The sequence below is a fragment of the Crotalus tigris genome, unplaced genomic scaffold (genome assembly GCF_016545835.1).
Source record: "Crotalus tigris isolate CLP2741 ecotype Arizona unplaced genomic scaffold, ASM1654583v1 scf7180000017741.1442986301:2390832, whole genome shotgun sequence".
Taxonomy (NCBI): Eukaryota; Metazoa; Chordata; class Lepidosauria; order Squamata; family Viperidae; genus Crotalus; species Crotalus tigris.
In genome coordinates this window covers 454112-469489 of record NW_024096608.1, presented here as the reverse complement: position 1 = coordinate 469489, position 15378 = coordinate 454112, and the positions used below count along the sequence as shown (strand labels likewise).

At 44.0% G+C, this 15378-nt stretch overlaps 1 protein-coding gene across 5 annotated transcripts in view; it reads right to left on the bottom strand.

Moving 5' to 3' along the window:
* Positions 1-2872: 2872 nt before the first annotated feature.
* Positions 2873-15378, bottom strand: part of TCF12 (transcription factor 12) — a 111142-nt gene continuing 98636 nt past the window's right edge. For 2 of the 5 annotated variants that reach the window (XM_039339971.1, XM_039339973.1), the window contains exons 15-20: positions 14588-14659; positions 13819-14025; positions 12119-12218; positions 8236-8407; positions 6895-7124; positions 2873-5134 (exon numbers count right to left, since the gene is read on the bottom strand). In XM_039339971.1, the coding sequence (XP_039195905.1) occupies positions 5022-5134; positions 6895-7124; positions 8236-8407; positions 12119-12218; positions 13819-14025; positions 14588-14659 (894 nt within the window). In that variant the 3' untranslated portion in view covers positions 2873-5021. Of the gene's footprint in view, positions 5135-6894; positions 7128-8235; positions 8408-12118; positions 12219-13818; positions 14026-14587; positions 14660-15378 lie in introns of all 5 variants that reach the window. The other 3 variants (XM_039339969.1, XM_039339970.1, XM_039339968.1) reach the window with 3 other exon arrangements.

Genomic DNA, 15378 nt, shown 5'->3' with positions numbered 1-15378 from the left:
CTGAATCAGATCTTTTCTCTAGAAAACCCTTTCAGTTGTACTCGATTGGGATTCTCAGGACAGCTTGTTTATATGATCAACAACCCCAACTGACAGCCAATCTTGCCTGTCAGGGTGCAACTCTGGATGCTCCAGGGAGATTCCACAGCAGCCCTGAAAGACGAAGCATCCAAAGGACCCCAGGGAGTCTGCTTACTGCAAATCTCAAGCATCCTTAGGCAGCTGGTAACACCCCCAACATCTGTAACGCGCAGAGTTGGGAGGTTGAAGGCTGGTCCAGACACTTTCTGTCTTCATCTCTTCCAAGCCAGCAAGGAATCAGGGAATGGATCTGTGATGGTGTTCATTAGTTGCTTCCAGAGCCTTGGATTTATAAATACTACTGAGGCAGGGAAGTTTGACTGGTGGCCATTTCTTATGGATTTGGGGCCTTTTGAGCTTTATGTTTCATACTACAAGCAACCTGTATGGAATTGGTGATATATAAATATAGTAATAATTAGTGAATGGAGCCCCTAAGCAGCACTTGAGGGCAAGTACTATTTCCTGAGGCAGACTGGATCCCACAGCCATTGTGGATCACCTCATTTGCAAATGTCCTCTGCCTGCTCTTACAAGGTTTATTCCATTAATAATAATTATTATTATTATTAATAATAGTAAAGTTGGAAGGGACCTTGGAGGTCATCTAGTCCAACCCCCTGCTCAGTCAGGAAACCCTACACCATTTCGGACAAATGGCTGTCCAGTCTCTTCTTAAAAACTTCCAGTGTCGGAGCATTTACTGCTTCTGGAGGAAGGTTGTTCCACTGATTAATTGTTCTCACTGTCAGGAAGTTTCTCCTTAGTTCTAGGTTGCTTCTCTCCTTGATTAGTTTCCACCCGTTGCTTCTTGTCCTGTCTTCAGGTGCTTTGGAAAATAGCTTGATTCCCTCTTCTTTATGGCAGCCCGAGATATTGGAATACTGCTATCATGTCCCCCCTTGTCCTTCTCTTCGTTAAACTAGACATACCCAATTCTCGCAACCGTTCCTTATATGTTTTAGCCTCCAGTCCCCTAATCATCTTTTTTGCTCTTCTCTGTACTCTTTCTAGAGTCTCAACATCTTTTTTACATCGTGGTGACCAAAACTGGATGCAGTATTCCAAGTGTGGCCTTACCAAGGCATTGTAGAGTGGTATTAATACTTCACGTGATCTTGATTCTATCCCTCTGTTAATGCAGCCTAGCACTGTGTTGACCTTTTTGGCAGCTGCAGCACACTGCTGGCTCATATTTAGGTGATTGTCTACTAGGACTCCGAGGTCCCTCTCATAGTTACTACTATTGAGCATGGTGCCACCTATGCTGTACTTGTGCATTTAGTTTTTCTTGCCTAAATGTAGAACCTTGCTTTTTTCACCATTGAATTTCATTTTTTTAGTTAGTGCCCAGTATTCAAGTCTGTCCAGATCTTTCTGTATCTTAAGCCTGTCTTCTGGAGTGTGGCTATTCCTGCCAGCTTGGTGTCATCTGCAAATTTGATGAGTTCCCCATCTATCCCTTCATCCAAATCGTTGATGAAGATGTTGAAGAGTACTGGGCCCAGAACAGAGCCCTGGGGCACCCCACTACACACTTCCCTCCATATAGATGCAGTTCCATTGAGGACTACTCGCTGAGTACGGCCAGTCAGCCAGCTACGGATCCATCTGGTGGTGATTCTGTCTACCCCACATTTTTCTATCTTATCAAGTAGTAGGTTGTGATCTACTTTATCAAATGCCTTACTGAAGTCCAAGTAAAATACGTCCACAGCATTCCTCTGATCCACTAATTTTGTCACTTGGTCAAAGAATGCAATAAGGTTTGTCTGGCATGATCTATTTTTGACAAACCCATGTTGGCTTTTAGTAATGACTTTGTTTGCCTCTAGGTGCTCGTTGATTCGTTGTTTGATTATCTTTTCCAGGATCTTCCCAGGTATTGAGGTCAGGCTGATAGGTCTGTAATTTCCTGGATCCATTTTTTTTTTCCTTTTTTGAGGATGGGAACTACATCAGCTCTTTTCCAGTCCTCTGGTAGTTCCCCTGTGTTCCAGGATCTTTGAAAAATATAGTTCAGTTATTTTTGAAAAATTTGCATCTTATACAGATATCAAATATAATCTATGGATTATAATTTTTTTGGCTTCTGTATACATTTTTTTGGTATTATTTTTAAATTGGTTTTATAATTGTTTGCGCCTAGGAACACCTGATTGATATAAGTGACCATATAAATTGAAAGAATAAATAAATGTGGCAATGGAGTGGGAATAGCAATTTGCATGCAAATGAAACCAAAGGGGAGGCAACCTCCACATTTTGTTCTCTACCTGGTCCCAAACGCAATCTCTGGAAGAATCTTGGGCCATTTTGTCTTGAGGTCCATAGTTTCTTCTCCTCTACCCTGCCCTTGCGCTTCACTTGAATTGGGTGTAAAGTACTTGTGGCCAACCTCCCCTGGCCCTCCTGCTCTGCTCCCTGCTCTCTCCCATTCCTGGCCCTCCTCTTGCCTTGCCTTTGCCTGGAAAGCTACGTCCCTCCGTGAGCTTTTCCTCCGCGTGTGGATTTGTCTGAACTAGGCCTGTGCGCTGGGCATGTTCCAGATCGTTTAAAGCAGCAAACAGAGAAGCAGTGTAAATCTAGAGAAAAAAATTCAGCATCCTTGTTAATTGTAATTTAAATGGGGAATGGCTTCATGTCACTTTTTAAACACTAAAATTAATATGGCTTTAAATCACTTGGCATGTCCATTTAAACTTCATTCTTTCTATTCATGGGCAGATAAGGATTTGCCCCAAATAGACAACGGCATAAAAATTGTTAAAGATTGTCTGAAAACAATAAATACAAAAGGATGGGACATTTATTGCTACATAAATGTTATATACATAGTGTTTTCTGTTACATTGATAAAAAAAATGTTGAACCTGTTGCTGTCAAAAAGGTTTATCTGTAATATCTTAAAATTTGACACAGGGTACAAATTTGCAATAAACCAACATATGGAAATTGAATAACAAGATGAGAAGCAATTCATCTTGGATAAATAGCTCTTACAATACTCCATAAGGTACTACACAGGATGCTAGAACTCTACTATGCTCTTACAATGCTATTGTAAATTTCTGACATTAATGAATAGGTTATGGTTAAACAACCTTACATTTCTTACTACCTAATATAGTAAAATAAAGTAAGAAATTTTTTACTGAAAACATTTTTTTTATTTCAAAAATCTAGAAAGAGTAATATTTAGAATTCAAGAAACTTCTTACAAGATTATTGTATAAAACACTAGCTACAGTGAAAAATAAGCCAAATGCTCTCTTGGTTTTACAAGGGAAGCTTTAGGGTGCACTGCACACATCCTGCACAGCCGAACAGAGCCAGGAATTCACCAGCCAGGAGGCAAAGTCCACTGGCTGGGGAACACTGAGGAGGTGGCAGAAAAGGGCCACAGACACTTGCCCAGGATCACTTTAGGACAGCTGCTTAACAAACCAGCATATGTAGGAAGCATCTGAAAGACATGCCCTCTTTGTAGAAGGGAGCCAGTTAGAGCCACAACACCCTCAAAGCAATTCAAGTCTTGTGAGAGAAGCTTGCTTAGGATATCGGGGCAGTGCCACGGCGGCGGGTCTCTCTCTGGGCTGCTACAATGGAAGACAGTGTTCACGGAAGTTCAAAGAAGGAGGAATTGCCCAGAGAGAGGGCCTCCCTGCTATGCACTCGGCAAAGGCAACTGACCAGGAAGGAGGCAGCCCCCTTCTCCACAGGGAAGCTAGAATCAGGGCACCCTGGACTGCACTTCTCTCATCCCAGGCCAAGACTTCAACCCAGGTTGTGCTTAGGTCTGCTGGGCTTGTCCTTACAGCTCCAAGACAATTCTAGATGGGATTCTTCTTCACCCAACAACAGTCCCATTGGAAGCCTTAGGAGGGAGCCATTTGAGAATGCAAAAGGCCAGGGGCTGTGCATCAAGAAGAAGGCTGCCTGCTGGCCTGTGCTCCTCAAGATCAAGATACCTACCTGGGAAATACATGTCCAGAGGGAGGGGAGCTGGTGCATGCCCTTGTCCCTTCTTCAAGACACTTGTAGGTATGGTGGAATGTGAAGGGTCAGTGGCATGGTGGCTTCATTCTCAAAATGCACTTCTCAATATCAGTATCTCAACCAAGCTTTAAACAGATCAATGTTTCCCTTCATACGGTGGATCTTTATAGTTCCATTACAAATAATGTTTTATAGTTACAATTCATTTGTCAATTCGGTTTAGGCACAAGGCAGTTTCCCCACCAAGTGGAGAGGAGATCAGAGTCTCTGATTGTGCTGGAGCGACAGGAGAACTACAAGGAAGAGGAGGAGAGGTGCTGCTGTCTGTGGGGCGGAAATCCTGCTGGAAGAAAAGCCTGGTGCTCTCGCTCTCTCTTCTGGGGCAACCGGCCATTTTTCTCAAAGGGCCACTTCTGGACAGGTTGTTTCTCCGGCAAGATGGTCCTGTTTAATGCTGTGTTGAGTGTCCTTGTGAACAAAAGATCCCCTCTTCTTGGTCTCTTCCACAGGGTTCTGGATTCTGATCTGGACATTAAAAGGGCAATGTTGAAGCACTGACAGGTACAGGGCACAGTGGGAAAGAGCCAAGTGGCCTGGACTCTGGCTTCTGGACCGGAGGATCTGCTTCCGGTGGAGCCGGTTCTTATTCTGAGCACCATAATCTGAGGTGCCAGAGCTGCGCTGCCTCACCGACCCCCAACAAAAGCCATACACTTTGCCGAGTGTGACTGTTGGTTTTAATAAATTGTGCTGGTAATCTTGGACTAAAGTAGTAAAGGATTCCAACACACAGTCTAGGTTTTGTGATGCTGTAATTCAACTTAACACAAAGTGTAACTGACAGGGTTTTGGTATACCCTGTGTGCCCATCAACATCCATGTCAGCCCCCGCAGACATAAAAACGTCACCTCACATACGTCCCATTGGATTGGCAGTTTCACTAAGCGCTGGATGGCTTCCTGGATGGGGGGGGTGGGGGTTCTGCTGATACAACAGACCTCTTTTCCTCTTCCCTTCGCTTAAGGCAAGCTGCTTTGGGGTTCAGGTTCCTCTCTAGAAGTAATGACAGAAAGAAACAGGAAATACCTCTTTAAGATGCTAGCACTGGAGCAACATTGAAGTCAAGCCTATGGCTGGGGGCAGGATGTGCAGAAAACCTCTTACATGTTATGCCTCTTCAGCTACACTCTTCCAAACTGCCCCCTCCCCACATGCAGTTGTCTGTGGGAACTCCTGGCTTCTGCTCTTTGGAATCTCTAGTGGGGTATGACCCATTCTTGTAGTAAACAAGGAGCCTTTCTATTTAAAAGTGCATTTTCAATGGGACGAGTTTATAGCCCACTCTTCCTTCAAAGAGCTCAAGGCTTGTTTAAATGCTTCTCAACCGTCCCACGAGGAAGTCAAGCAAGGGAAGGTGACTGATGCAAACCCAGACAGTCTCAGATTAAGCAAGGATTTGAGGGTTCGGGATACAAGCTGTCACACCCAATCCTCCAAGAGAAAGGCTCTGAAAAACTGGCCGTCTTTTTCCATAGACAGTTCACAATTCTTATGTCTTTACAAGATCCCTGAGGCAGGGAAACAGAATAAAATTAGGTCCCTACTGTTAGCAGAAGTGATGAAATGAGTGAGATGCCAGTGCTTCAGATCCCTGAGTGGATACTACTGCTGATACCATCAGCATCTCATTTATATATACATCCTGGAAATGCTCAGCTGAGAAAGCACCACAGCTGATCCAGCTGGTTCCCCGGAAGAAAGAAGAAACACCCCTTTGAGTAGGAAGTAGGTGATTTTGATGTCAGCTGTGTCATTTCTGGAATAAAAAAGCTTGCCTATTGGAAGTCAACTGTCATTTCAGTTCCACCAAAGGAGGAGAGTATAAATAATTTTATAACTTGACCTCTAGAAAGGATTGTTCAAATCTGAAATGGACAAAATATGGATTTGTTACTACAGATTAACTTTATTTTCAGTTGAAGCTATTGAAATCAGGAAAATCATGTAAGAATCAAAATAATGGACTAGACAAAATATGATTTTTAAAAAAGTGCCTGTTTACAACACAAGGCTCTGGAGGTAACGCAGAGACGTGTGAAGATGCCTGACAAAGGCTGGCATGGCATCCCAAAAGACAGTAAATGCAAAGCTAAATTCTAGATTGTTTTTTCCTGTGACTATAAAATAACCCCAAAAATAAATGAATGTTCAACTTCATCCCTTCTCCCCTTTATGTTTCTATTTTCAAATATAGGCAATATTGGACAGTGTGATGGAACATTTGGAAAAACAGTTGTAGTGTTAAAAATCTTGGAGAAAAAATCTATGAAAGCATAATTGCTGAATCTGAGGCTGCCAAACTCAAGGCTGTAGAAAGGAAGCAACTTGCTTAAATTCCAGAAAATCCTAGTGCTGTTTTCCACCATCAGGAGGACCATCACACAATTCCATGATGGAACCATGCAGGCCCATGGAGGTCAGGCTTGGCCAGTCTGAAGACAACCCTAATTGTTGTGTGCAGGAGGGCTGGGCTTCGCACATCCAGATGCTAAAGGTAGGCAAAGATCTATGCACTGACAACCCTGAAGTAAACTAGCCCTAAAAGATGGCAAATTATGATGTGAAGAAAACAAGTTAATAGAGGAAAAGAGAATGAGAGGAAGGCGAGACGGCTCTGGTTGGGCAAAGTTCTCTTTTCCTCTTTTCCACAGAAATAACTCCCAGCCTGCCCCCCCCCCCCAGCTTTTAGCCTGCGATGGAGCGCAGACAGTACTTGCCTTCAGGGGCAATAGAAACCTCCAGCCCCAGCTCACCTCGGACCTGCTGCTCCAGGCTGAGGATGACAGCCACGGCCTGGTGAAGGATCAGCAGTTTGGTCTGGGGCTTTTCACTCTTTAGGTGCAGCTGGCACATCCGGCCCAGCTCCTTGAAAGCTTCGTTGATGTCCCGGACACGCAAGCGCTCCCGGGCATTGTTGGCCATCCGCCGCTCCCGCTCCCGCTCCAGCTTCTGCTCTGGGTTTAGTTCTTCATCTTCGTTCATGCTGCTTTTGAAACAAAGACAGGAAAGGCATTGAGAGAAAATTTTGTTCTTCCACATTCGCACAGATTATCGCCTTGCCTATGACCGGCTGGATTTTTTTTGAAGCAGTAAACAATTTCATGCTTAGATCTGCAGAAAAGCCACTGGGGGTGCATTTTCTGCAACAAACACTATGCTTTTAGTCTCCAAGGGGTTGCTGTGCCTGCTCTGCTTCTCACAAGAATGGGCACAAATTCACAGCCTGCCTGGTTATACGGGGGAGATATCTGGCCACTATCGTTCACTGATAATATGATAAACTCTTGCCCTTTACTAGTAGTCAACCGTGTAAGCCAAACTTTTTAAGATTTAGCAATGTGCTGCTTTGTTTGGACAGCAAGTACAGCCAGGTAATCACACACAAGCCCTTCTGATCTGGATCAGATGGTCCAGGAGCTTTCAGAAGTGACAGTAGACTGGGCAATCCTCATCTTACATCCATTCAATCAGCAATTGTTCAAAGTTATGGTGGCATTAAAAAGATGGATGTACAACCAGCGTAGGTCTGGCCAATACAGACGTCCCATGATTGTGATCTGGGCCCTGAAGGGAGCTGCGGTCATAAGATCGCTTCTCTCAAGCAAAGCAGGTAAGATCGCAAATAGCTCTAGTCTCTTCTGTTTTTTCTCCCACCGTAGCAACCCACTGCATGCATACCAGCTCTCCCCTGACCTCTCCCTACCAGCATCCCCTCCACCCCCATTGCTCGTTACTTGAGACTCCTGCCTCTACCCATTTAACAACTTGCATGTCTTGGGGTTACAATAGCCACCGGGATTGCTGTCACTAAGTGATGCGGTCACGTGATGTCATCTTTTATGACCACCTCATAATTTAACAACAGCAATTCCAGTCCCTAATGTCATTGTAATCCAAGGACTACTTCCACTAAACTTAAGAAGGAAACCTGACCATCATTCCATCCCGACAATCTGCCTAGATCCAGAAAATGGCCACTTTCCAGCCTGATGCCCAAACCTCAACCCCAAGGGTAACCCCCTCTACCTCTTCTGCTCATTCTGATTCAGACAGACCCCTTGATTTCTGGGATAGGAGGAAAGAAGCCAACATACCTCATCCTGCCTCTGGAGGAGGTTTTGATATCCTTCTGGGAGGACTCGTCATCAGATTTCATGTCATCGGAGGACGCGGGTTCCTGTGCATTGTCCTCCTTCTCCTTGTGCTCTAACTTGATCTGCAGCGGACCTAGGGCTACCGATGGGGTTGGCAACCCAGCAGGCAGCCCTGCAAGGAAACCCAATAAAGAGCAACATAGCCTATTTTATTTATTGGTAAGATTTATATGGGTGCCCAGTCACTCTCAGTGACTCTGGGTGTCAGAATCCAATTATATTTCATCACGTGAGATCACGTGAAGTATTAATACCACTTTACAGTGCCTTGGTAAGGCCACACTTGGAATACTGCATCCAGTTTTGGTCACCACGATGTAAAAAAGATGCTGAGTCTCTAGAAAGAGTACAGAGAAGAGCAACAAAGATAATTAGGGGACTGGAGGCTAAAACATATGAGGAACTGTTGCTGGAATTGGGTATGTCTAGTTTAACGAAGAGAAGGACGGGGGGACATGATAGCAGTGTTCCAATATCTCAGGGGCTGCCACAAAGAAGACGGAGTCAAGCTATTCTCCAAAGCGCCTGAGGGCAGGACAAGAAGCAATGGATGGAAACTAATCAAGGAGAGAAGCAACCTAGAAATAAGGAGAAACTTCCTGACAGTTAGAACAATTAACCAATGCTCCAACACTGGAAGTTTTTAAGAAGAGACTGGACAGCCATCTGTCCAAAATGATGTAGAGTTTCCTGTCTGAGCAGGGGGTTGGACTCGATGACCTCCAAGGTCCCTTCCAACTTTATTATTATTATTATTGTCCAAAGAGAAACATGTCAACCTAGTCAGAGCGGTTTTAAAGAAACTGTGAGCTGCCCACCTGTATAACAAATTACCGAAATGCAAATTCCACCAGAAAAGAATAGACTACCTGGGTTATCGCATATCCCCACAGGGCATTGAAATGGACCCAGAGAAGGTCAGAGCAGTATTAGAATGGGCACCACCCCGCACAAGAAAGCAACTGCAAAGTTTCCTGGGCTTCGCAAACTTTTACCGCCAATTCATCCCCTCATTTGCCCAGATAGCCCTGCCCCTCACAAACTTACTAAAAACGAAGGGAGCATCCTCAGTAAAACCTAGCCAGCCACTAACATGGACAATGGAGTGCCACGCAACATTTGAGAGATTAAAGAGACTTTTTTCTGTCAAACCAGTACTGAGGCATCTAGACATGGATAAGCCCTTCGTAATACAGGTGGATGCAAGTGATGTGGCAGTGGGGGCTGTACTATTACAAGAAAACAATGAAGGGATATTGCAACCCTGTGCGTATACATCCAAGAAACTCACAGAAACAGAACAGCGTTGGCCCGTGTGGGAGAAAGAGGCATACGGGATACGTTGGTCATTACTCACATGGCGCCAGTTCCTTGAAGGCAACAAAATCCCTTTCTAGGTGTGGACAGACCACAAAAATTTGGAAGCCCTGAAAACACCCAGGAAGCTCAAACCCAAGCAAGCCTGCTGGTCCCAGCATTTTCACCAGTTCCAATTTACGCTCAAGCATTTGCCGGGGGAAAAGAACTTCCTGGCAGATGCACTGTCTCGCATGCCCCAATATAACAGCACGCGAGCCAGCGACTCTAAACCGATGATGGTAGAATCACAACTGGCAGCGCCAGTAACCACCAGAGCCCAAGCTAAATTAAAACCATAGCTGGGCAGCCAAACCGGAATTGAATTCCAGAAAAGTTTGAAAACAGATGGTTCCAGAAAAATAAACACGTGTGCACCATGATAGACAGGCTACCTTGGGTAGGGGAAAAGTTATATATACCAACAACCCATTCATGCAGCTTTGCCACAACACAAAATCAGCAGGGCATTTTGGATTTGTAAAAACATTACACTAAATTAAACGGCAATTTTGGTGGCCATCCATAAAAAAGGACATAGAAAGTTACGTGGCCAGCTGCCCAAAGTGTGCAACTGCAAAGAGCTTGCAAGGGAAATCGCCCGGACTGTTACAAACAGTGGCAAATCCCTCAGCCCCCTAGAGGGAAATAGCCATGGATTTTATAGTGGAATTACCAGAAAGCAATGGGAATACTGTGGTCTGTACGGTCACAGACTTGTTTTTCAAACAGGCACACTTTATCCCTTGCCAAAAGATTCTCACTGCAAAAGCCTTAGCAAAACTTTTCGTCCAGGATATTTACAGATTGCATGGGGCACCCCAACGCATCATCTCTGATAGGGGAGTGCAATTTACGTCTGCATTTTGGAAGGAATTTTTATCCCTCTTAGGGATCATTCAGGGACTGACATCTAGCCATCATCCACAAGGAGATGGACAAACAGAATGGGTTCACTCAGTACTTGAGCAATATTTAAGATGCTTTATTGATTTCCAACAGTCCAATTGGACGGACCTACTCCCTTTTGCAGAAGTGGCTTACAATAATGCAGTCCACTCCAGCACAGGTTACACTCCTTTTCAAATAGCCACCGGTCAAAGTTTCAACCCCATGCCAGAATTAACCCCAAACGAACCGGCGATCCTATCACTGAAAGAATGGATGGAACAATTATAAAACACCTGGCCAATAGTTAGAAAAGCACTAGATGAAGCTAGGCAGGCATATCGATAAAAAAAGGGTGGAGCCTACACTATTCATTATAGGAGAAATGGTGTACTTATCTACAAAATACCTAAAGTCCCTACAACCCTGTAAAAAACTTGGACCAAAATATATAGGGCCTTTTCCAATTAAAAGAATCATAAACCCAGTAACAGTAGAATTAGAATTACTCAAAAATCTCAGGCAAATACCCCCAATTTTTCATTGCAGCTTGCTGAAAAGAGAGCATCAGTCATCGTTATGGCCAAAAATCCCCCCCCCCACCTCCAATCATGGTGGAGGGCGAATAACACTTTGAGATAAAGGAAATCCTAGATTCTAGGAGATATCATGGAGCAACTCAGTATCTAGTAGCATGGAAACACCTCCCTGCCTCACAAAATGAGTGGGTCCATAAATGTCATGTCAGAGCCCGAAGCTATTAAAGAAGTTTCACACAGAGTATCCTAATAAGCCAGACCAACTTTTATACCTGTTTTGTTTTCAGGTGGATCTATCTTATTTTTAAGGGGGCAGGATGTCAGAATCCAATTATATTTCATCTCTACTTATCGACTATGGAAAACCCCATTTCTGCCCTCTCTGGATTCTGTCATACTATGAAGGGGAAGGGAGATGAGCAAAGGGGTTTTATGGCTCTCACTTCCTTCCTTACAACTTCAAAGGGACTGAATGTGGATATCACCAAAAGGATTAACCATAACAATAGGGCCCATCACCTTTCATGTACTCCTCTCTGAAGTCTCCCTTCTGTCGGCCGTGTTTTACAAACAATAAAAAAAACAAAATAAAAGGATAAAAAACCATAACCCTCACCCACCCCTTTAGAAGAGAGAAGCTGTGACTGTCCTCTTAATGGATGGCAGGCAAAATCAAGAGCAAAGAGAAAGTGGCAGTTCCTATGAAATAGTTCAAGGGCATATTTGAAGAGTTACAATTTGAAACTTGTTGCAGAAGTGGGTACAAGCTTTCTATAGAATGTCCAGATGAGTATGGTTTGATGAGAAACTTCTGGATATAGAACCCCAGAGAGTTCTATATCTGAAGGGAAGGCTCTATGCACACTCAGTGCCAAGAGAGAGGCAGAGGTAGAGGCAGAGAGAGAGAGAGAGAGAGAGAGAGAGAGACAGACAGACAGACAGACAGAGGAGAGGAACCCTGCAGATCTGTAAAAAGGGCTTACGGTCATTACTCATTTCCCACTAAATTTCCTGAGTGAAGAAATTGAAATGTGACTCACCTCTATAGCTTTCTTGGGTTTTATAGTGTAGTTCTGTACTCTGGGCAGGAACCGTGTTGCACAACCCTGAATGGTTGTTACTGAGGCTGACACCATCTTCCTAGACAAAGAAAGCACAGACACAGATTACCCTTCAGCCTGGAATGAGGTCAGCAAACTCCAATTAACCTGGGAAATTTTTGCCATTGTGCTGTTTGCAATCCTACAGCAGAAATCACATATGCCATGTTGGAACTCAGTGAGCAAGTGGAGGGGCTTGCTGAGGGACTCTACTCCGCGGGAGTCACCACCCACACTTTCTGCAGGAGCTGGCCTCCCAGCAGAAGCAAGATGGGCACTCTTGTTGCTGATATTTGGGAAGGAAGAGAAAACTGGGATTGTGCAAAGCACAGTATGAAGACTGGAACAGGGCATGAGAGTGTGTAAGAACCAAGCAGAGGGACCTGCCCTCTTCCAGGCGTCTCACAGGGCCCAGAGTTGTCGACTGGACCAAAACCAGGGAAGGAAGGGTGCTTCTTTGGCTTTGGCTGGTACTTGCCAATCCCCCGCCTGGCTTGCTTAGGTCTGAGGCCTAGCAGGCCGCCTGCTTGCCAGGATGAAAACGCTGAGAGGAGGGATGGGGGTGGTGGTGTTGCCATTCTAGTGGCTCTTTTTCACTGGCTCCTCTGATGATCAAGATATCAGGTTTTACCAGTAGTTTTTATATAAGCACTACCTCCCCAGATGAGTATTTATTTTATAAAGTCACACTTTCCAAACTTAGATAAAAGCTAAAATGAAGCATAATTTAACACTGGCATTAGACCATAGAGACCAGGCTAAAGATACATTATGCTTTAAATAGTTTTAAAGAGCAATAAACTACATGTCTGAAACAGTATTAGGCTTGCAGCTTATGCCCTCTGCTGACCCCTGCCCCCATCCTTAACTTGATGACTAGGCAGTTTCACCTATACAAATCTGCAACCAGCTAGTTTCAGCATGCCCCAAGATTCCTTCAAAAGAAAGAAAATGTATTCAGGGTTGAGCACAAAGACTCAGAATATCTGCAGGGAAATGGACTTCAGAAAGAAAATATACCAAAAATCATCCAGCTGATTAGAATAGACCTTGTTCTGTATGCGAATCTGATCTGTGAATTCTGCCCTTCCCCTCAAGGAAAGCTTTCAACATCTGTGCATGTGATGCATTAAGTTGTCTGCTTCATCACAGTTTTTTTCTATAGTAAAATAAATGAATAAACCATTGCTTAACACAATTAATATGAATGGAATTTTGTTGTACAAAATGACTGCTGTATTCTATCCCCTTCAGTAATCAAACAGCTGCTAATGGATTGAGGAGTTGGAATCCTGCCTTCATTATAAAATGCCCAGCTGCTATGGGGTTGCAGGCATGCAGTTTCCCATAGGGGGTACCGGTGCCCAGAGATCCCTTGGCTTGCGTGCTTGGAAAGGTGAGCTATAAATAAATAAATAAATAAATAAATAAATAAGGATACCCCTGGTCTGTGGTCTGTTCACTCGGCCAACCATTTCAGATCTGCCCTTCTCTACACTTATTCTTGTCAACTCCCCCCCCCCTCCATGTCTTGATCAATTTGGCACCTGAATAATAACTGTAACTGATCGGCCTCAGACATCCATGCACCAATTTGGAAAAGAGTGGGTCTGCCTAATAAGGAAAGATCAGAAGCTCACCATCGAGGCTTGTCTACTGGCTATGACGAGGCTGGATGTGCCGTAAGTGGCACTCAAAGTGCTAATGGGCCCATTGTGGGATAGCCGCAATAAGCCCTCCATCTCTCCGTGGGCCCCTGTCAGGCTCATCGAAGGCCCCACGGCATGGTTTCTCAGCACGTGGATGGCGTCATCGAGTCTGTCCAGGCGATCTTCCATCCGGGACTGCTGTTGGGATTGAGGGGTGCAGGAAGGTCATTTATGTCACAGAGCGGTTTATTCCATTCTATTTTCAAGCATTCTACAATGGGAAGTGGGAAAGGCAGCCAGGGAAATCTGGTGGTATCAAAAGGACTTTGAAAACAGCCAGAAGTGAACCAGCAACTATGTGAGAGGGTAACACTTCTGGCTTCAAAACAAAAGAGAGTTGAACTACAAAACTAATCTTGTTTGGTATTCTGGAATAAACTTAAAAGAAAGAAGTGAGGGGAGGGGGGGTTGAGATAGAGCAGTTTGCTTTCAGGTTTGAGCTCTTGAATCACATTTTCCTGATTTCATGCCAGCATTTATCTTGGTATATATTTATTGATTGTTCAAATAAAGTATGCAAAAGAGCATTCACATTTATAGCCTTTCTACAAGTTGAAAAGACAAACTGATGGAAGGAAGAGATGCATCAGCTGTGCCATAGTAAATGGGGTGGGCTGTTACTTGTAAAAATCTGTTAAGTAGAGTTAACAAAAAAAACCCCAAAACCCTCCAAAAGGCACCCTCTAAACAGAAATAGTACCTCACAGACATCCTTTAAGAAGGACATAGCATCTTGCAAATGCTCATGAAGTTGTTGCTCAACTCGATTTTTCTGGCAAAGTCAAGACAGAACAAGAAGCAAAGCACAAGTTAAGTAACGATAAAGAGGTGAGGTAAATAGCTGGTATGCAGGTCGGCCTCAGTTGTTAGTTAAGTTAATTTCACAAAGGTTTAATTAAACTCAAAAATAAGGGGATAAAATACTGTGCACTAAAGCAATCTCTATAGATTGCTTTTGTACATTCGTGATGGAAGGCAATAGGCAAATTACTGTATTTGTTAGCTGCATGAGAAAAATGTTACCTTGGGAGATCTTAAAGATGCAAAATGCTTCATCAATATGTACACATTATTTTTCTCTTCTGCTTCTAGACGGGATTGACAGCTTTCTACAGTAATTCCTATCATCATCTCTCCTCCACAGATGCACACCAAATATTTAGTGGGAATCCGGGAAGCAGACCACTCTTTCCTCCCCCCCCCATGCCCCTTCCACAGCTAAGTCCAAAGAACCCCGAGGCAGCAATCGGGAGCAACGGGTTCAGATTCATCCCCCTAAACTCCTTTCATGCTGATGGTCACATGACTGGATACCATGCATCCCCTTCACTCTATACACACAGTGGGTTCTCTTTATCCTTAATTTTTCTGTGCTGAAGAGCCCCACATGGTGCCTCCTTTCTTGAGTTACACCAATTGCCTTTTGGCATATTTTTAAATCCTGCAATATCCTTTGAGGCCGACGGTCCTTGAACAAAAGAGATGCTGATG